Source organism: Physella acuta, unplaced genomic scaffold (assembly GCF_028476545.2).
Source record: "Physella acuta isolate Inbredline_101_S28 unplaced genomic scaffold, ASM2847654v3 ptg000400l, whole genome shotgun sequence".
Taxonomy (NCBI): Eukaryota; Metazoa; Mollusca; class Gastropoda; family Physidae; genus Physella; species Physella acuta.
In genome coordinates this window covers 122036-144947 of record NW_026731919.1, presented here as the reverse complement: position 1 = coordinate 144947, position 22912 = coordinate 122036, and the positions used below count along the sequence as shown (strand labels likewise).

Below are 22912 nucleotides of genomic sequence, written 5' to 3'. Positions count from 1 at the left end.
TTTTAATCATTTTTTTCAGTGACGCGAATAAAACTTGTGTCGCAACCAGGGCCTACAACTCATCATTCGGGTACTACACAGAAAATTGTAATCAAGAGTTGTCGTTCGTATGCCACAAGCCCGAAGGTAACAAAAAATGAATTCAAATTATCATCGTTACAAATTTAACTCTAAATGTCTAACGTTAAGGTAATAATATAAGTAATCTCATACAGTGTTAACATTTGTGTTTGGCCATGATCTAATTAGGAACCTGTCCCCTGGGATGGCTCCAGGATGGCTTGGAGTGTTACGAACTACAGATTCGACCCGAGGAGCGGATGACCTGGCCAATGGCGGCCGATTACTGCAGCAAATCCGGCTCACATCTGGTACAATAGTAGGTGCATTGGTACTGTAGTTAGTGCATTGGTACTGTAGTAGGTGCATTGGTACTGTAGCTGGTGCATTGGTACTGTAGTTGGTGCATTGGTACTGTAGCTGGTGCATTGGTACTGTAGTAGTAGGTTCAGGGGTAGGACATTAGTAGGTTTATTGGTACAATAGTATGTGCATTGGTACTGTAGTTGGTGCATTGGTACTGTAGTTGTTGCATTGGTACTGTAGTAGTAGGTTCAGGGGTAGGACATTAGTAGGTTTATTGGTACAATAGTATGTGCATTGGTACTGTAGTTGGTGCATTGGTACTGAAGTTGTTGCATTGGTACTGTAGTAGTAGGTTCAGGGGTAGGACATTAGTAGGTTTATTGGTACAATAGTATGTGCATTGGTACTGTAGTTGGTGCATTGGTACTGTAGTTGGTGCATTGGTACTGTAGTTGGTGCATTGGTACTGTAGTAGGTTCAGGGGTAGGACATTAGTAGGTTTATTGGTACAATAGTATACTATGTGCATTGGTACTGTAGCTGGTGCATTGGTACTGTAGTTGGTGCATTGGTACTGTAGTTGGTGCATTGGTACTGTAGTTGGTGCATTGGTACTGTAGTAGGTGCATTGATATTGGTACTTTAGTGGGTTTATTGGTACTGTAGTTGGTGCATTGGTATTGAAGTCGGTTTATTAGTACTGTAGTTGGTGCATTGGTACTGTAGTTGGTGCATTGGCACTGTAGTTGGTGCATTGGCACTGTAGTTGGGGCATTGGTACTGTATTAGGTGCATTGGTACTGTAGTTGGTGCATTGGTACTGTAGTTGGGGCATTGGTACTGTATTAGGTGCATTGGTACTGTAGTAGGTGCAATGGTACTGTAGTTGGGGCATTGGTACTGTAGTAGGTGCAATGGTACTGTAGTTGGTGCATTGGCACTGTAGTTGGGGCATTGGTACTGTATTAGGTGCATTGGTACTGTAGTAGGTGCAATGGTACTGTAGTTGGTGCATTGGCACTGTAGTTGGGGCATTGGTACTGTATTAGGTGCATTGGTACTGTAGTTGGTGCATTGGTACTGTAGTTGGGGCATTGGTACTGTATTAGGTGCATTGGTACTGTAGTAGGTGCAATGGTACTGTAGTTGGGGCATTGGTACTGTATTAGGTGCATTGGTACTGTATTAGGTGCATTGGTACTGTAGTAGGTGCAATGGTACTGTAGTTGGGGCATTGGTACTGTATTAGGTGCATTGGTACTGTAGTAGGTGCAATGGTACTGTAGTTGGTGCATTGGCACTGTAGTTGGGGCATTGGTACTGTATTAGGTGCATTGGTACTGTATTAGGTGCATTGGTACTGTAGTTGGTGCATTGGTACTGTAGTGGGTTTATTGGTACTGTAGAAGGTGCACTTATACTGTAGTTGGTGCATTGGTACTGTAGCTGGTGCAATGGTACTGTAGTTGGTGCATTGGTACAGTTGTTGGTGCATTGGTACTGTAGTTGGTGCATTGGTACTCTAGTAGGTTTATTGGTACTGTAGTGGGTTTATTGGTACTGTAGAAGGTGCACTGATACTGTAGTAGGTGCACTAGTACTGTAGTAGGTGCATTGGTAATATAGTAGGTGCATTAGTACTGTATTGGGTTTATTGGTACTGTAGTTGGTGTATTTGTACTGTAGTAGGTTTATTGGTACTGTAGTAGGTTTATTGGTACTGTAGTTGGTGTATTTGTACTGTAGTTGGTTCAGTGGTGGGACCAGTGTTTTCTCCACCAGATTTAGTTTTTCATCAGCTCTCTGGTCGAATAGTATGATCATCAACATCAGCCTCATGACTCTAATTAGTGTGATAAATGAAACCTGTTTTCACCTGTGTCTTATTGTCACCAGTTCAACAACAGACAATGGCAAGACAATGTTGCACAAAGAGTTGCAGGAAAATGACATCACTCTTGTCTGGCTTGGATTTAGTGGTATGATCTCATAATCCCTTGATTCCATAATCCCTGGGAGTTGTGATTTTTTTTTTTTTGTGTTAAAATTAAGCTCAGAAGAATACTGTTTTCTTGTTTAATCCTTAGACATACTGTGTGTTTTATACTGTTTGTATAAGCTGCCTGATAGCAAACACTGAAGTGTTGGATGGCTAATATTCAAATCCTTTCTAGTACCTATTTTTTCTAGAATGTTATTATTTTGAAACAAAGTAATTTAAACAAGAAATCACAGAATATCTTTAATTAAAAACTTGGCCTGACAATTAAAATCCTCAAGACCCTCTAAGTGTTTTCTAGCATCTCTCTTCAATCCATGACAATTTTACAATTTCTCCAGGATAAGATAATGATTATTGTTACAACCATTTTCCCACTATTAAATCAGGATCATTTTTCCAACAATTTTCCCACCATCAAATCATGATTACAGCCATTTTCCAACATAAATTCATGATTACAACCACTTTCCCACCATAAATTCATGATTACAACCACTTTCCCACATCAAATCATGATTATTTTTACAACCACTTTCCCACATCAAATCATGATTATTTTTACAACCACTTTCCCACATCAAATCATGATTATTTTTACAACAATTTTCCCACCATCAAATCATGATTATTTTTACAACCACTTTCCCACATCAAATCATGATTATTTTTACAACCACTTTCCCACATCAAATCATGATTATTTTTACAACAATTTCTCAGGATCAGATCATAATTATCTGTTTCTGGACAAAACAATCCTGACAGATGAGATCATTGAGTATGACACAACAAACATAGTTGGCTATAGCTCACGATGTGGCACTACTGATTTTGGTAGGTTTTAGAATTTTATTTTAAATTTGTTGTTCTTTTCTTCAGTAATATAATGAATTACTATATTTTTATATATAAAAATGTAACTGTATTAAATAGTTTTGAACTTTTCTTATTGAACCCAGATTTGAAATCAAAACTTACATGTTAGTTTTTATATGCTCTACTTTTAGACCACGCAATCCCATGATCGTATTTTAATTGATAAAGGCTGTATTTTAATGAGTAAAATGTTTGATGTACATAGTAAAAATGGTAAAGTACCCTCATAGCAATCTGTCAATGGGGAAGATGAAGTAGATTTGATCTGTTTCTAGATTTAAGCATGGGGTGGGTGTGATCAGTACTACTCTCAACTGTCTTTACTTTCCCCAACTTAAGTCAGGTACCCATCAGAGCTGGATCGACTCAGGGGTGTGCTATAAACTCAAGCTAATATATAGAACTCAAAGTTTACTGGCTATTAACTGTGTATTTTACTGCATGACCACATTGTCAAATAACGTTTAAAACCTTTAAGTACAATTTTCATTACTTATCAGCTCATGTTTTAAAATCTGGTTAAGTCAAACATTATCTGCCCTACAGCATCAGACAGACAAGACTACCTGGCCGTGTACTGTTTTACACCCAAAAATTTTGTTTGCCACTTATTGTTGACGGATAACATAGCCACACCATCATCAGGTAAGAAGATCTCATATAGTTATGTAATGTTATGTAAGATCGCATATAGTTATGGAATGTTATGTAATATCTCATATAGTTATGTAATGTTATGTAAGATCTCATATAGTTATGGAATGTTATGTAATATCTTGTAATGTTATGTAAGATCTCATATAGTTATGTAATGTTATGTAAGATCTCATATAGTTATGTAATGTTATGTAAGATCTCATATAGTTATGTAATGTTATGTAAGATCTCATATAGTTATGGAATGTTATGTAAGACCTCATATAGTTATGAAATGTTATGTAAGAAGAGTGAGCTTTTGTTAGAAAAGTGTGCTGTAGTAGTGCAGCTTTAATGTATACACCGTACACACACCACCTACAAATGGTTTGGTGACATCAGGTGAGAAAGGTATAGTGATCTAATTAGAAGTAAAGGTTTGTTGCCAGTTAAACAATTTGTCTTTTGTGGATTTTAAAAATATTTTGTTCTGTGACTGTTTTCATTGCTAGGCAGGACGTATTTGTGGTAGAATATTTTTAGGCGTTATATGGATACCTGTGTGGCTAAAAGGCTAATTGGCTGTTGTTAATTAGCTTAATTTATTTTTCTGTTAATTGAATGAACTTTAATCTTCAAACTAAGCTAGTTGTTACTCTATTGTTCTGCATAGCATCATAATATATAGGGTAAAGAATAATGTACTTTTTTAAACATCTGACAGTCTACACATCAAATGAAGTAGAGTTCCTGTTTCCCTGACATCAAATGAAGAAGTTTGTAGTCAGCACTTTATCCAGTATCCTATAGATCTACTTTCCCATACTTTATTTTTAACCAACATTTCCTTGTTTATTTCATATGAAGAAGTTTGTGGTCAGCACTTTATCCAGTATCCTATAGATCTACTTTCCCATACTTTATTTCTAACCAGCATTTCCTTGTTTGTTTCATATGAAAAAGTTTGTAGTCAGCACTTTATACAGTATAGATCTACTTTTCCATACTTTATTTCTAACCTTGTTTGTTTCTAGCCAGTGTTACCTGCGACCAAGGCTGGAACTTGTTCCATGAGACCTGCTACAAGATAGAAACCTCCCAGCTAAGCTACACAGATGCCCAGACAGCTTGTCAAAAACAAAGTGCCACCCTGGCAACTATCACCAGCCAAATAGACCAGTCTTTTTTTTCTAGTAGGTTATTTTAATTTCTAATAAAACCGCAACATTTATATTTAACAGCATATAATGTAATCCAATCCACAATAAACAATGTCAGATGTCACAAAAGTAATCCAGTCCACAATAGACATATATAAATAATGTAACAACTATTTTAGCACAGAGATTTTATTTTTGACATTTTTTAGCCTCACCATTTCTGGCAAGTGGTACAGAAAGTTATTGGATTGGTGTCAAGTACGACATCTCCTCACAAAGTTACCTGTTAGATAACAGTGATAAAAAAGTAAGAATGTGAAACATGTGATGTTTTGACTAATTAATGTTTTGATAATGGTGATCAGCTTTGGAATATTTAACAAGGTTTAATTTTAAGTATTACATTAAAATATAGAGATGTACAAATATTGATTTAAATATGTTTATAAATAGTCCTGCAAATAAATGAGATTTAGAGAGATAGAAATAGTTGTATGTATATAATGAAAAGAAAATTATAATTAAAATGTATTTTGCAATGTTTAAAATTATTTTCGCAATGTTTACATTTCCTTTGGTGCACTGTAGCCTCAGATTTTAAACTGGGACCCCAACCAAATGTACAACTCGACTACAGCTCCGTGTGTGTATGTCAATGCTGGGTCAACTGCTACATTTATGGGCTCATGGACCAGAGAGAAATGTGACTCTCTGCATAAGTTTGTTTGCCAGAAGGCAGGTCAGTGAAACTCTATGCATGCCTTTCATTGTCTGTAGGTGTCTTAAATGCCATAAATGTAAAGGATAGGAACCATAACTCCCACTGCACTAAGATTATCATTGCTTCCCCTTATCAAATCTCCTACCACACTTATAAATTACTTCTATGCCAACACCAGTTTATAAGATGTACAACAGGTTAAAATTTGTATTAATACAAAAAAGTGGGACAATTTTATAACCATGTGTGTTACTTTCCTATTCACAAAGTTAATATTAACAAGTTTATGGGGTCTATGTTTTATACTGTTGGCTGCTAATTAACATACTTCCTCCTTGTTTTGTGGAACATGTGGAACAAGTTTATTTTATTTGAGTTGATGGAAAAGTATATCTTGCCGGGTTTGAAAAGTGAAGTCACAAAAATCTATTATATATTCAAATTAAATGGTTCTATTATAACTATATATGCCCTCTTGTGAAAATATTAAAAGGTAGACTAAAACAATTTAAAATTGTATCTTTTTCAGGAAACCCCATAGTACCATCAGCAGTTACTTCTAGTGGTAATTATTATAATTAATTATTGTAAATACGTTAAATAGTTTATAGGAAATTTTTATTTTTATTTTTTTATGTTGTTAATTATTTAAAGCAAATATCAGCCAGTTGACGTAAATTCTGTTTTTGAGCAGCCCCATAATTACTTGAAAAAATATTTTTCTCAACAACCCTGATAAAAATATATTCTTACATCTCCTCACAGTTATGTGGTCTGACCAGTGTGGTGTGGGATGGACATACAGCAACTTCACCAACATGTGCTACTACATATCAGCTTATGCCCACAAGCCATGGAGAGAGGCGAGGTCACTTTGTCAGTCACACAAAGGGGAACTACTCAGTATATCTGGCTATGAAGAGCAAAAATACATAGAAAGTTTGTTTTGGTTTTTAATTTGTTAAATGATTTTAACAGTTTTTGCTGAATTAATTGCAAGAAAGATTTTGTGTTGTTTTACATTGTTATGAAAAAAAAATATATGTTTTGATTTTTAATTTGTTAACATATTTATTATTTTAGGGTGAATTATTTTGTAAAATATTTTAGTCACAGTATTTTTGTTTCATTGTTTAGGCATTTTGTCTTCAAATGATTATAAAAACCTCCAACAACCTCTGTGGATAGGAGCAGCTGATATGTGGGAGAAGCATGGTTGGGGCTGGTCAGATAAAAAACCTTTTCGCTACATCCACTGGGGAGAAGGTAATGATGGACTGGATTACTTTTGTCATGTCAGATTGTTAATTTTGGACTGGATTACTTCTGTGATGTCTTACATAGTTTATGATGGACTGGATTACTTTTGTTATGTTTGACATTTTTTATTGTGGACTGGATTACTTTTGCATGTGTGATATAGTCTATTGTGTACTGGATTACTTTTATGACATCTGAAATTGTTTATTGTGGACTGGATTGTTTTTGTCTTGTTAGATTGTTAATTGTGGACTGGATTACTTTTGTGATGTCTGACAAAGTTTATGATGGACTGGATTACTTTTGTTGTGTCTGACTTAATTTGGAATTACATTTTTTTTTGTTTAATTTTTTTATAACCCATCTTTATAATACAATTGTGGGAAAGTTTAATAATTTGATTTGAATTACTCTATGAAATCTTTATCTTATCTAAGTAAACATTGCATTGTTTTAAGGTCAGCCTCATTATGACAGCACTGGGGGAGATAACTGTGGCTACATGCCAGTGGCCAGAAGATTTGAGTGGGAAGCGAGGCCATGTTCTGACAGACTAGGATATATTTGTAAAAAAGCAGGTAATTTCTCTGACAAGATGAGCTCATACATATTGATAAAACATAATTTTAAAAAAATGATCACACATACTAGTTGTCAAAACTTTTTAAAAATTAACAAGATAAACTAACAGCTAATTTTGTTTAATCATTTAACATCTCAGTTAAATCCAAATATGAATAGGTTTTGCTTTATTGTTAAGTATATTTGTAATGTAATTTATGAGTAATGAACTTAAGAAAGTAAACAAATTTTGTCCTCCTTTAAATTATACAGCATTTGCAAATGAGAACACTGAGTTTCCTAAAACACCTTCTACAAGTAAGTATCTAAAACATTGTAATGTGGGTAAGGCCAACCTATGGATCTATTTAAAATATATTTCAATGTGAATTTACTCTATTTCAAGTAGCTACATCATTTAAGAATTTTTTTTTCTATCTTGTTATTTAACCTATAAATGCAATCAGTGGCAGAACCAGAAAAAAAGGGCCACCCCGCAATAAAAAATTTTGGGCCTCATATATATATATATATATATATATATATATATATATATATATATATATATATATATATAAACTAAATACGAAAATATCAACATGAAGTACTCAATATGGGCTTGTTATAAATTTGAAAAATTAAAATTCTTAGTTTTTAATTTTTAATTAAAACATATTACAACAACACATCATTTGTGTTAGTGCTATTAGTGTGTTTTGAAATTCTCTATTTAAATGTCTAACATGGTGCTTCCTAATATACAAGGCGGTCAATTGAATATGAAGCATGAAAGCTTTTTATGTGTAATGGTTTCTCGTCTTATGTTTATTTTTAAGTATTTTTGTATTTATATTATTAGTTTTTAATACATTTCCTTTTATACTATGTCATTCTTTATTATTATTTTTTTTTAAATAATAATTAAGAGATTTACTTGCTTTTTAATTTGTTTAGTACAAAAAAAGTTTCTTAATTGAGAGCACACATATTTCACTATTTAAAAAAGGGAAATAAATCATGGAAGTTGTTTGAACGTGTGCCTTTCTTTCACACTACAACTCATGTAGCTACATATGTTTTGCCTTTATGAAACAGCGTGTGTTAGCTACTGTAGAACATCACTACTGTAGTAGATCTGTTTCTTTTTGTTTTTGTTAAAAAAAACAATTTTTTTAAACTATAAAAAAGTAGATTCTGGTCGGCTTTGGGCCCCTAAGTGGCCTGGGCCCCCCCGCATTGCGGGGTCTGGCGGCACTGTAGTTCCGCCCCTGAATGCAATATCTCCTAAAAAAATACTAAATAATTTTTAGTTTTTGAATCCTGTACACTAAGAAAATTAGTTCTTTATTTTATTTTTAATGAGATATTGTATATTGTATAAAAATAAAATAATTTACATACGTCTTTCAAAAACTGGCTTGAGAATCTTTTTCATTCTATTATTTAAAAACATAATCTTTAACATCATTTAAGATATTTTTTCTATCTTTTTATTTAACCTTTAAATGCAATATCTCCTTAAAATAAAGTATTAATTTTCTTAGTGTACAGGATTTGAAAGCTAAAACAATTTACATGTTGCTTTTAAAAAACTGGCTTGAAAATCTTTTTTCATTTTATTACTTAAACACAATATATTTAACCAATTGTTTTACCTTGAAGGTTCCTGCGTCTCACAAGAACTCATCTCTGGGTTTCACAGCATTCAGTTCCCCAGTGGCTTCTCAGCTTCTTCCTACAAAGATGATCAACACAGACCAGAGGACTGTAGAATGGGAACCTCAAACACACGTTTGTATTGACATTTTTCTAGGCACAAACTTGTTAATAACAGAAGTTTTATGTAGAATCAGCTCGCTTATTTCATGTACATGAGAACACTGTACGATTTGTTTTTACACCTAAACATAAATCATGAATATCAATGGTAGATTTGAATAAATATAATGTTTTTTTTTTTTTTTTTTTTCAGTATAGAAAAATTGTTTATTTACTAATTGATTGAAATGGGGTTGTTTTTTTTTAATTGAAACTCTTTTAAACATTGTGCTGCTTTTTCACTTTTTAATCAAACAAAATCACTTTAACAAAATTTATAGTGACATATGACAAAAATTTTTGTTTGATTTTGTGTTATAAATATTGAATTCTTTATATTTTATGCATATAAAAATCTGATTATTTTTAATGTAAAAGGTGCCTGGGTCCCAGCTAATGACAGCACTAACGAGTGGCTTCAGATTTCATTCCACTCCCCTGTGACCATCACAGATATAAATTTAGGAGGGGAAGATTCAACTGACAAATATGTCTCCAAGTTTAAAATGGAATATCAGTACGATGCGTCGTCAGACTGGTATTGGGTCAGTGACAGTAACAGAAATCCTAAGGTGAGCTGTCTGATAGTGCTGGAGTTAGAGAAAATTCTTCTAATTATATTTTTTTAAAGCTGTTAGTTTAGGAGGTTTGTGTGGTAAAATTGGTAAATGCATTCTTTAGGGGTATCCTCAAACTTTTTTTATTTTACCTATGCTTGTATACAAGACTTTAGAGTAGGCTTATTATATCAAGATGGTTTTTTTTTCTGTAGTAATTGCTTATGATCAGGTTTTTTGAACTGAAACCAATGCTGGTATTAAGAATAGGGTATTACATTTATTTATTTATTCAATAATGGTAACAACAGTAGGCACAGAGGCCTTTTTTCATATTTTTTTAAACATAATAAGAAAATTTAAATATATTTACACCAATAGTTGTATTTTTAGAAAAAGAAAGTTGTAATACTGTTTTAATACTTTTTTTAAAAAGATTTTTGATGGAGTTACCACTCCTGACAGTACACAGTCCATTTTCCTCATGGGTGACATCCAAGCCCAATCTGTAAAAATCTGGCCAGTTGAGTGGAGCTATGGCATTGCTATACAGATAGAGTTAATGGGCTGTGCTGAAGGTTGGAAACTACTTTTATTTTGTTTCACTTATTATTTTTCACAAAACTTCAAAATGAGCTTCAGAAATAAAAGCTGATGAGTGAAGAGTTTCCCTTATACCGCGTTTACACTTACGACAATGTATACTATACATTTCCGGAACACAAAGCCCGCCAAAATAAAATTTGTCTTGAAACAATTTGTTCACAGAACATGTATACTTTAGCGTTCACACTAGAACATTGTTATAGAACATTTTATAAAACGAGCATGACCTTTGACCCGGAGCGTCTGCTATATAGGCCCGGATAATTAAATAAAGAGAAATCAAAGTAAAAAAAAAAGATAGTGGGCACACAGTTGTTTTTTTTTTAAAGGAAAATGGTGTAGCCACGGTGCTTGCGATTCAACAATGAATAATCTAAAAATTAGAGAACATGCAAGATTTTATAAATTTTATGCCAGCTACTGGAGCTAGACAGTTTTTATAAATATAATGCTGTGTATAATACCACGGGTCGTAGACATTACCCACCTGTTATTACCCCTCCCTCCCATCCGCAGTACAATCATCCTTTCCCACCCCAACCGCATGGTAGCCATTTCCCCAGCTTCTTTAATTGCTAGTCTATATCCTTCAGAAACAGCTTACATTAAACAGGGCTAAATATTTGTTTGCTAAAAGTAAAGGTCCGATTTCTCCGAAAACTTGCATCTGCCAAGTTCATTTAAAGTATTGTGATCGTGCTATCACTATACTGAGTCTATTATTCAGAATAAAAGTAGATGTAGTTTTTAGAGTAGGGCCTATGACATACCCCCCACCCCAATTCGTTTCTTTATGTTAATTATGTCCCATTTTAAACCTAAATAATTAGCCTATGAATTTTTTATCTGCCTATTTTTATAGTCAGTTGATTATGTGTGATCCCACGAGCACATTCTGGTGGGCATAAAGATTTATTCATGTCAGACGGAAACTGAAAATATGTTGGTCAAGAAAAAATTGGAGATAAATTTGGTTCAATTATATTTTTAAATTAATTAATATTTTCGTAATTAATACCTAAACTGGTTTTTGTAATATAGTGAGACTTGTGAAGTCAAGGGAACTCACTCTTCTTGTATTAGTATTATATTTATACTGTTACCTTGAGTGATGTCCCTTACATGTATATATATCTTTGTCTCTCGTCACTTCCGTCCTCTCTTGTTATCATCATGTAGTTGAAGGCTAATAAACGTTTTATATACAACCACATGCTTCTATCGTCAATCCATTACATCTGACGACGAGGATAAATAATCCACTAGAAAGAGCACCTACTTACTCAAAAAGAGTTTTGCTAGAGCATATTGGCTAAGTATTTCTAGAATAATGGCGCTGTATGGCCAAATAAAAGAATTTGATTCAAATGATGAAACCATTCATGATTATCTAGATAGGTTAAGCTTTTACCTTGAAGCTAACGACGTGACGATAGAAGCCAAAAAGAGAGCTGTTTTGTTAACAGTCATAGGGCCTCAACAATTTAGGCTACTAAAGGACTTATGCGCACCAGCTAGTCCAGATACCAAGAGCTTTAACGAGCTGAGCAAATTGCTAACAGACCACCATGCGCCTACCCCATCAAAGTTTCTATGTAGAGCTAGATTTGACGGTAGGACTCGTCAACCAAACGAGTCAATATCAGAATATGTTGCTGGTTTACGTCATTTAAGTGAATTTTGTGAATTCGGAGACACGCTGTCTGACAGACTATGTGAAAAGTTTGTGACAGGTGTAAACAGCCCTGATGTTCAAAGAAAGTTGCTTCTCGAGTCAGATCTAACATTAGAAAAAGCAATACAACTAGCAACTTCATTCCAGCAGTCATCTGATGCGGCGAGATCTCTAACGCCCTCAGGGATCCATGCAGTAGCCAGCAGGTTAGTCAACAAACACCAACCCCATCAGAGCATTTCAACTTATGCTAAACAGCCTGCACGTTCAAAGCCTAGATCTAAATCTAGTAATAATTATCAAAAATGTCATCGATGCAACGGTCCCCATGCATCTCATCAATGCAAGTTCAAGTCAGCAACTTGTTATAAATGCAGTAAGCAAGGTCACATTGCTAAGGCCTGCTTTGCAAAGTCTTCGTCTGTTGCTAAATCTAGCCAGTCAAGACAGTACCGCAACCAAAGGCAGCACTATGTTAACTCTCACCAAGACTACCTAACCCAACCAATGAACCACTCTACCTGTGAAAATGCTCAAACTGATTCGCAGCCGGATTTCAACCTGTTCTCTGTGAAATCAATAAGTCATGCTCCCATCAATGTACCAGTTTATATCAACGGTAAGAGCATCAGCTTCCAACTTGACACTGGAGCATCTCTAACAGTCATCACAAAGAAGGACTTTGACGCTGTCACAGGAGGATCAGTGCCTCTACAACCATGTCACAAGTGTTTAACAACATACACTGGTGACAATGTTCCGGTAATAGGAGAGTGTATGGTTCATGTAAGTTATAATGGTCAAAGTGTTAAACTTCCTCTTCTTGTGGTTGAAGGAAATGGACCACCATTACTAGGTAGGAACTGGTTAGTTGATCTTAAGTTAAATTGGGAGAGTATATGTTCATTGAACAATGCAAGAGAATCTAGTCTTACTTCAATAGATAAAGTTATATCTGAAAATAAATGTGTTTTTGGTAATCCTGGATTACTAAATGATAGAACAGTGAAGATAAGCATTAAAGACACAAATCCAAGATACTGCAAAGCTAGAGTTCCACCTTATGCAATGAGGAATAAAATTGAAAATGAGCTAAGTAGATTGGAATCTAATGGCATCATAAAGAAGGTAGACTATTCCGATTGGGCAACGCCCATTGTGCCAGTGTTAAAGAAGGATGGTTCTGTAAGAATTTGTGGAGACTATAAAGCTACACTGAATAAGCAAATAGAGCTAAATAGGTACCCTATTCCTAACATTGAGGAAATTTCTTTGAATTTGGCAGGAGGAGACAAATTCACTGAATTAGACTTTAGTCATGCTTACACTCAACTAGAACTGCATCCAGATTCAAAAGTCTATACGACAATAAACACACATAAAGGACTCTACCAATATGAAAGACTATGTTTTGGTATATCATCCAGCCCTGGAATTTTCCAGGCTGTCATGGACAGTATTTTTAGGGATATTCCAAATGTTTGTGTTTACTTTGACAATGTGTACATAACTGGTAAGAATGACACTGAACATCTTAAAACACTTGATAAAGTCTTGAAAATAGTTGGTGAAAAAGGTTTAAAGATAAACAAAGATAAATGTCAATTCATGCTGACAGAAATTAGTTTTCTTGGTTATATATTAAGCAAGCAAGGTATCAGACCTCAACCTGAGAAAACAAAAGCCATTAAAGAAGCACCCAAACCTGAAAATACCCAACAACTAAGAGCTTTTTTGGGCTTGATAAATTACTATGCAAAGTTCATAGGGAATCTGTCTGGTAAACTATCACCACTGTACAAGCTGCTACAGAAAAATGCAACTTGGCACTGGGGTAAACAACAAGAAGCTGCTTTTAATACAGCAAAAGAAGCTTTGTCTTCTGACACCTTACTAACTCACTATGACCCAGGGAAAAGACTTATCTTAACATGTGATGCTTCACCTGATGGTGTAGGAGCAGTCTTATCCCACATAGATGAAAAGGGTGACAGACCCATTGCTTTTGCCAGTAGATCTTTGAACCAGGCTGAGAAAAATTATTCTCTCAGTTAGATAGGGAAGGCTTAGGCATCATTTTTGGTGTTAAGAAATTTCATAAGTTTCTGTTTGGTAGGAAGTTCACCATCTTTACAGATCATAAACCATTGCTAGGTTTATTTGGAGAAAACAAAACCCTACCTGAGCATGCCTCACCAAGAATTCAAAGATGGGCTATCACACTAACTGCATACAATTATGAATTGAAATACAAACCTGGATCTGAGAATAGTGCAGATAGTCTTAGTAGATTACCTTTAAAAAACCAAAGCCTTAGCTATGTACCAGAAGATGTATTTGTTCTCTTCGCTATCATGGATAACTCCAATATAAATGTGAATGATATTAAAAGAGAAACACAAAAAGATGAGTGCTTAATAAAAGTATATGAGTACTGTAAGAATGGTTGGCCTGAAGAGTCTGTGAATGATGACTTAAGGCCATATAAAATAAGAAATAAAAACCTTTGTGAAGATAATATAAAAGATGGAGAAGATGCAGTCCATTATCAGTCAGAGTTGCCTAAACAAAGTATTTGTAACTTAATAAATGATTATGGTGATATGGCAATTTCAAATGCTTTTAAAGAGAATACATTAGTAAGAAGGAATGTGATCATCAAACAACTTTGCTAACATCATTAGCACTTACAGAAACTAAAAGGGTAACATCAAAAGAAAAAAAAAAAAGATTTTTGCCATTTAATACACCCACTTCAAATACTGGATCACAGTTGCAAAGTGATATGGTCCAGGATATTACTTTTAAACAGTATTTTTGGTTACTAAAAAGCACTATCAGATTACCTGAGAAAATTGATCAATCAAAGAAATCTGTCAGTTAAGGATCTGAATAATAGCATAATACTTTCAGATGCCAATTCAAAAATAGTTCCATTAAATCATGACAAGACATCCATTGAAAGAGAATTTGGAGTTAATGAGAATGTGTATCTAAGAAATTATGGGAGAAAGGAAAAATGGATACCAGGTCAAATTGTTCAATGTACAGGACCTGTGTCTTATAAAGTAAAAACAAATGATGGACTTATTGTCCGTAGACATGCAGACCAGTTAAAAATAACTTGTGCAGATAATAAGTGTGAATCTATCAATCCCACCAAATCTGAACAGTTCACACCAACTCAGTTTGTTCCACAACCAAGTTCTGTTGATATGAGTGAACCAAGTAGTCTGGAGTCAGAAAATGTAAATTCTGGAATTAATGATTTTGATCCTAGACCTCCTGAGATAGAGAATCCAGATGGTCAGAATCTTGAGTCACCAAATCAAAAGCCACTGAGAAGGTCAAGCAGGACAATCAAAGTCCCAAATAAGTTAGACCTATGATTTTAAAGGTCAAAAGGACTTTGACATCATTGTTTTGTATTTTAATTATGTTGTAACATATTGTGCATTGTTTGTAAGGATGTAATCTACCATAGTGTTCATGTTACAATATAATTGGTGATTTTAGGATACTGCAAATTGTTCTATTGAGAGATGTGTTGTGTTTACTAAGGGTAAAGGGATGTAATATAGTGAGACTTGTGAAGTCAAGGGAACTCACTCTTCTTGTATTAGTATTATATTTATACTGTTATCTTGAGTGATGTCCCTTACATGTATATATATCTTTGTCTCTCGTCACTTCCATCCTCTCTTGTTATCATCAGGTAGTTGAAGGCCAATAAACGTTTTATATACAACCACATGCTTCTATCGTCAATCCATTACAGTTTTAAGGCAAAATTATAATGCCTTAGATATTATTTCATTAAAACGTGTTTGGAATTTAATTAAAGAAATAAAAAGAAATGATAAAAATGTAAATTTTAGCAGGGCCTAGAGAAATTATAAATTATGAAATCGTGTGTTCAAAAACTCAAAATCATTATAGAATCTATATTTAATTTTGCAATCAGCTGAGACCTATGATGCGCTTACTACTTTTGACGCATGCGCACTCATCTGAAAATTCAGAACATGTCCAATGTTTTCGCTCAGCGAGCGATGACAAAAACTTGACCCAGAACACAAAAAGGGGCGTGGTTTTGTGCCCTGCGACTCAGAAGATGTTCCATATACTCGTAACATGTTTAGTATACACTTTAGTAGGTCAAGTCTAGTAACATTGTCGTAAGTGTAAACGCGGTGTTAGGTAACACACCCTGAAAAATACAGTTGATTTATGTTACATTATTGCAGTTTGCAATGGCATGCTTGTGTTGCTTTAAAATGCTTTCACTATCAAAAATGTAAATTTAAAAAAAAAAGCCTCATTTTTAAAAGACGAATATTATTCTGCCATTTTTTTTCATAATTACCTCCAGTACAAACAGCTTAAATTCTGCTTATGTTTTCTCTTAGCCACATAAGACATGAGCATCTTTAAAAAAACCCTGACAATTTTCTTTAAAATATTTAAATATTCATAACTAATTATAATCTATTTATTGGCTCAAGAGCTTGAAAAATGTTTTGTAAGAACTCCTATTTTGGTTCTGTTGCAGATTTGTGTGAGCCAGAATATGCCATGAGTGGTCCTCTGATTGTCAGTGATCAACAGATCACATCATCATCTGCCAAGTTGGGCCATGAGGCCTGGAATGCAAGGTTAAGGCCAGTGCAAGAAAACAAATATCCGCAATATTGGATACCTGAGGATCAGGATTTGAATCCATGGATACAGGTAAAATAAAATGTTGATCTGGTTTATTCTGGAACTATGTGATATATCTAGGTCAAGGGAAATAGATTGTTCTTAGAAATCTAACTGCTGAATGCAACATTATGGGGAAAAAAACATTACCTTTTTTTTTTAAAAGGTATGGCCTATAGAATTTTTAAATTAAACTTTATGAAACAATTCTAACAGAGATCAAAGACCTACATTTTCATTGTTTTGCATATTTATTTATTTACTTTATTTTTAAAAAATATCTTTTAGAAAAATTCTAATTTGATATCTTAAATTTCTTCTAAAGTGTTAACCAGAAAATACTGTAAAATATTTTTCCTCCTCATGTTTTGCACAAATTGAAATTTTATGATTCGTAATTGAAACTCTGCAACAGGTTGACCTAGGTAAAGACAGAATTGTGAGAGGTGTCAGCATTCTAAAAAATTCTGCCGTGAACAACTATGTCACCAAATTCTCCCTAATGTTCAGTCAGGATGGTGCTATAAATGACTTTGTCAACTACACAGAACCATATTCTCAACCACGCGTATGTATCTAAGACTGACAAACTGGCATTAAATAGATGCATAATTTATATATATATATATATATATATATCTTTTTTAGTTTGTTTATTCATTTATTTTTAAATAAAGCATCTAAACTAGGTTTATTCTGATAAGTGTATATGTGCTCAGCAGGCAATATCGTATTAAAAAATAACATCTGACAAAATTAATGCGTAGGAATTATATTTAAATTGAATGGTTTTCACAACACAAAAAGATTGAGCTACCATTAACTTTATCCAGATATTTGATGGAGTGACCGCCAACTCACCAATGGTCACAGTTTACTTGGGGTCCAGTGTTCTGGCCAGGGTTGTCAGGTTGGTTGTGGTGGAGAAAAATCTGGTTGCTGCCCTCAAGTTTGATGTCCTGGTTTGTTCCACCGGTGATTACAATTTTTTTTTTTTTTAATGTTTTTAATGAAAGCTGCCTCTTACAGATTTCACAGCTAAGAATTTGATTTAATGAAAAGATAGCTTATTCATAAAAATATTACATAGTGTGAATAAGTTAGTAAAGTTACCCTTCTTATCTGGTGGATCATCATGGCTAATGAATTATTGTTCATCTGTGAGCTATCATGCGATTACATATGCAATATTTACTTTAGCCACAAATAGCCATACACTGTAAACAAAGTCTAATAGACTCAGAAAATAGCCTCAAAATTATCCAAGAGGTCCATTAAATATTTTTTAAATTACGTATGCTGTAACTAAAAGTTATCTATTACTATAAAAGGCAATATTTGTCTGTCTGTCTGTCTTTATGCATTGATACAACTTTATCCAATCACCATGAAACTATGGGAAGTTGTTGAGAACACTCCTGGGAAGTTTTCTAAGAAAAAAATTTCAAATTCCCAGGGGTGGCGCCCCAGCAGGGCGTGATTTGATATACACAGTTTATAAAAATAAATTCAATTGCGGCTTAACACCATTCATCCAATCACCATGAAATTTTGGGTAGTTGATGTAGAGGTTTTGCATAAAAATCTTTTTTTTGAAATTTTGCAATGGCAGTGTCCTGTGGGATTTTTTTCAATATATAGTATATAAAAAATATAAGTTAAAATTGATTTGACACCATTCATCCGAGAGCCTTGAAAATTTGGGGAGTAGATGAGAACACTCCAGAGAAGATTTCTGCGAAAAAAAAAATTAAAATTTCCTATGGTCGGCACCGAAAAGGTGATTAACATACACTGAAGGCTTTCATATAGCATGCCCCATGGCGTTGTTGAGAATACTCCTGGTGGGAAAAAAATTTCAGTAGAGTGCAATCTGGTGCCCCAGGTTATCCAGTGAGCGCTATGATACCTACGTTAAAAAAAGAGTGGATGTATTTGACATTTAGCTTTTTTGGCAATCAAACACAATTTTTTTTAAAAAGGCAAAAGTAATTTCGTTTTCATGTGGTAATGGCAATATAAACAAAGACATTCTGCCATTTGATAGCCTAGCATAAATGTTATCATACAAAAAAAATTTTAAAATTGCAGAAATAGGACATGTAGTTTCAAATAGTATAATTTTATTTAAAAACTTTATTGACAAAATTTTGTAAACAACTGATATTTGGGGCTCAGAAATTTGATCAAAGAGTTCCTGTACAGCCAAGCAATATTTATGTTACAAAAGTAAAACGTGTTATAACTTAGGCTTGATGAAAATAATTACAATTGTAGCCTTAAACTCAAAAAATTATTTTCCAGTTCTCTGGATTTGCAACTTTATAACATTGATTCTAAAAGTATTAAATTTCTGAGTTATTTTTAGGCATAATTTTTATTTTTTATTAGTTTTAAAGTTGCTTTGATTGTAAAATCTAAAAAAAAAACATGTTTTTTTTAATCAATTTCAACAATATAATGGAAGGATTCTTGTCAACTCGGTGGTGTCCATTAATGCACTTATAAATAGTAAAATGATTAAAGCAAAATGCTTAGCACACATCAAATAAAGTGCATTAAAATTCACCTTTATTATGAATCGTGGGCCTATCTACATTTTAAACTCAAAAAATGCTTTTGTGATATTTCTGTCGTTAGCTTTAACATAGTTTCAAATGTTTAAATAGTTGACATACTAGTGTTATATGTTGATTATGTAACTATTAATTAATACACACCTGATGATTGACAGGCAAAATATTGTGTTATAACAAACAGTTATCAACAAAAAACAATATTTAAAATATTAATTAACATTTGACACTCCTAGGCTGTCGAGCTGAACCAATGATTGCCAACAAGCCAAATGTCATGATGACCTCATCCAGCGACCAAATGTTCCACACCACAGACAGGTCCATCTTAAACACACCTAAAGAGGGAGATCAGTCTGATGGCTGGAAGCCCATAGAAGCTACACAAGCGGATTCATCTTATATTATGGTAAAGTTATGTTTTCATCAGTGAGACCAACAGGAACCTTTAGTGTAGAAACTATGGATAATCTCAGGCAGGGGGAGCACACATGATGGCTAACTCCAACAATTCTGAGTTTGTTCCATGGGCTTGATATTTGTGGCCAGCAACCCATCTAGGAGAGGTAACTCCAAAATCAAACAACTGCTGCCTTGTAGTTAGTTCTTGGTTTACAAAGGCTATGGAAGCAAATCCAAAAAGAAAAGCAGGCTGAAGTCAGAGTAAACAGGTTCTACGGTACATTACATGTTGACACGCAATTAATTATTTAATCAAATGTATATTTATTGAATAGGAAGTTGTGGTCAAGCAGTAGAGCAAATGATATCTCACACCAAAGCTGTGTGTTCAGAACCTTAAGTCCCAGAGTCCTTGAAGCTCTGAATTTATGTTGGGAAATTAAGTGATGCTGGGTTTGGTATTGACATATAGTCCACCCATACACCAAAGACATATTAAAGACACAAGTTATTATTAGAAATTGATTATAAGTTTACTTTTCATACTTATAATAACACTTGTTAACAAATGGTTATACAATTAACATGTATATTAATAATTTTTAATATAACAATCTCACATCTCTTTCTTAGCTAGATTTGGGTTTCATAGCTCAGATCACAGCAGTGGCTACACAAGGGTCACAGTCAGATGGGTCATGGGTCAAAAGTTACTTCCTGTCTTTTTCAAATGGCAGCAGTACCTACAGCAGTTATCAAGGAAATACCACATACCACACTTCAAAGTATACTGTCCCCTCCCAATCAAATGTAAGCTAGATTAGTTTTTTTTTTTAAATCAAATTAACAACTTGGTATATTTATTAATTAGGAAAAATAAGAAATGGAAAAAAAATTGATTAGAAGTATTACTATACATGATTTATTAGTCAAAAAATAACATGGATAAAACTAAAATGTTTTATTGTTTTCATTCCTAGCTGTACCAAGGTAACTTTGATGGCTCTACTGTGCTTAAAAATGAATTATCTCCACCAGTAGCTGCAAGATATGTTCAGCTCTGGCCTCATGAGTTTCAAAGATCCATAGCCCTTAGGTGGGAGGTCTATGCTTGCCCACGTAAGCTATTTTTTAGGTTTTCAAAGCTTTTAGAAACAAAAATTGTTTCGCTTTTATATTTTTAAAGTTTAAATAGTTTTCTGTGTCAATTCTAGTAAATTTTTATTCTTTAAAATTTAATATGTCTGTAAATTTTACATTTTAAATTTATTTTGTTTTATTAAATTTATATTTTCTTGAACAGCCTTTGTTTGTTACTTGTTTTTTAAATTATCTATTTGTATTGTTGAATCCTTATTTTATATATTTTTAAAAATTTTAAAATGACTTTAACCATTGTATCTCTCCTTGCAAAAGTTAAAAGTTATTTTTTTTTATGTTTTGTAGAGCCTACTAAGTCACCACTGGGCTGTTATGCTGATAAAATAGTTAAAATTGTACTTGTTTGATGTGTTGTAGAGCCTACTATGTCACCACTAGGTTGTTATGCTGATGAGATAGTTAAAATTATATTTGTTTGTTGTGTTGTAGAGCCTACTATGTCACCACTGGGCTGTTATGCTGATGAGATAGTTAAAATTGTATTTGATGTGATGTAGAGCCTACTATGTCACCACTGGGCTGTTATGCTGATGAGAAATTTAAAATTATATTTGTTTGATGTGATGTAGAGCCTACTATGTCACCACTGGGTTGTTATGCTGATGAGATAGTTAAAATTGTATTTGATGTGTTGTAGAGCCTACTATGTCACCACTAGGTTGTTATGCTGATGAAATAGTTAAAATTGTATTTGTTTGTTGTGTTGTAGAGCCCACTATGTCACCACTGGGCTGTTATGCTGATGAGATAGTTAAAATTGTATTTGATGTGTTGTAGAGCCTACTATGTCACCACTGGGCTGTTATGCTGATGAGATAGTTAAAATTGTATTTGTTTGATGTGTTGTAGAGCCCACTATGTCACCACTAGGTTGTTATGCTGATGAGATAGTTAAAATTGTATTTGTTTGATGTGTTGTAGAGCCCACTATGTCACCACTGGGCTGTTATGCTGATGAGATAGTTAAAATTGTATTTGATGTGTTGTAGAGCCTACTATGTCACCACTGGGCTGTTATGCTGATGAGATAGTTAAAATTGTATTTGTTTGATGTGTTGTAGAGCCCACTATGTCACCACTAGGTTGTTATGCTGATGAGATAGTTAAAATTGTATTTGTTTGATGTGTTGTAGAGCCTACTATGTCACGACTGAGCTGTTATGCTGATGAGATAGTTAAAATTGTATTTGATGTGTTGTAGAGCCTACTATGTCACCACTGGGCTGTTATGCTGATGAGATCGCTGACCCAGACCTTCCGTTTACGCCACAGCTGGACAAATTTGCCAACATTTTTCCAGATTCTTGCGTCTCTCTTTGTTTCCAAAAGGTAGGCCTACATTGCTTCTTCTTTTTATCAAGCCAAATTACATGTATTTATAAATGTAATGTCATATCTTTTAGCAAATATCAGAAAAAACTATAGTAAACTAGTGATGAAGCTTAATATGATAACATATGTATCTAATATTTGAAGTGAACATCTAGGCATGTTTATTGACAATAACTCCATATTCATGTTCCCGTAGGTCTATTTATTGACTTAAGAATACCATATACATATTCCCATTGTTAATTTTATTGACACAAGAATCCTACATGCATATTCCCATAGACTTATTTATTGAAACAAGAACCCCATATACATATTCAGGGTTTTAGCTATGCTGGGTTGGAGAATAGTACCCTGTGCTCCTGTGGAAATGACTATGGCATGTATGGTCCATCCAATGACTGCTCCACTCTATGTCTGGATCCCTACTCAGACAAGGTGTGTGGGGGAGACAAGGCTAATTTGATCTACAGTACAGGCTTGAGTAAGTTAAAAAGTTGAA

General features: G+C 33.8%; 1 protein-coding gene across 1 annotated transcript in view; it reads left to right on the top strand.

Annotated features, from left to right (window-relative positions):
- Positions 1 to 876: 876 nt before the first annotated feature.
- Positions 877 to 22912, top strand: part of LOC131942315 (macrophage mannose receptor 1-like) — a 44195-nt gene continuing 22159 nt past the window's right edge. The window contains exons 1-23 of the mRNA XM_059302126.1: positions 877 to 880; positions 2263 to 2345; positions 3089 to 3202; positions 3791 to 3889; positions 4915 to 5073; positions 5250 to 5347; positions 5629 to 5779; positions 6291 to 6326; positions 6527 to 6700; positions 6899 to 7027; positions 7480 to 7599; positions 7856 to 7900; positions 9245 to 9373; positions 9779 to 9972; positions 10394 to 10535; positions 16791 to 16969; positions 17355 to 17507; positions 17773 to 17914; positions 19752 to 19924; positions 20551 to 20727; positions 20898 to 21036; positions 22280 to 22407; positions 22732 to 22894. Coding sequence (XP_059158109.1) covers positions 2288 to 2345; positions 3089 to 3202; positions 3791 to 3889; positions 4915 to 5073; positions 5250 to 5347; positions 5629 to 5779; positions 6291 to 6326; positions 6527 to 6700; positions 6899 to 7027; positions 7480 to 7599; positions 7856 to 7900; positions 9245 to 9373; positions 9779 to 9972; positions 10394 to 10535; positions 16791 to 16969; positions 17355 to 17507; positions 17773 to 17914; positions 19752 to 19924; positions 20551 to 20727; positions 20898 to 21036; positions 22280 to 22407; positions 22732 to 22894 — 2902 coding nt within the window. The 5' untranslated portion in view covers positions 877 to 880; positions 2263 to 2287. The remainder of the gene's footprint in view (positions 881 to 2262; positions 2346 to 3088; positions 3203 to 3790; positions 3890 to 4914; positions 5074 to 5249; positions 5348 to 5628; positions 5780 to 6290; positions 6327 to 6526; positions 6701 to 6898; positions 7028 to 7479; positions 7600 to 7855; positions 7901 to 9244; positions 9374 to 9778; positions 9973 to 10393; positions 10536 to 16790; positions 16970 to 17354; positions 17508 to 17772; positions 17915 to 19751; positions 19925 to 20550; positions 20728 to 20897; positions 21037 to 22279; positions 22408 to 22731; positions 22895 to 22912) is intronic.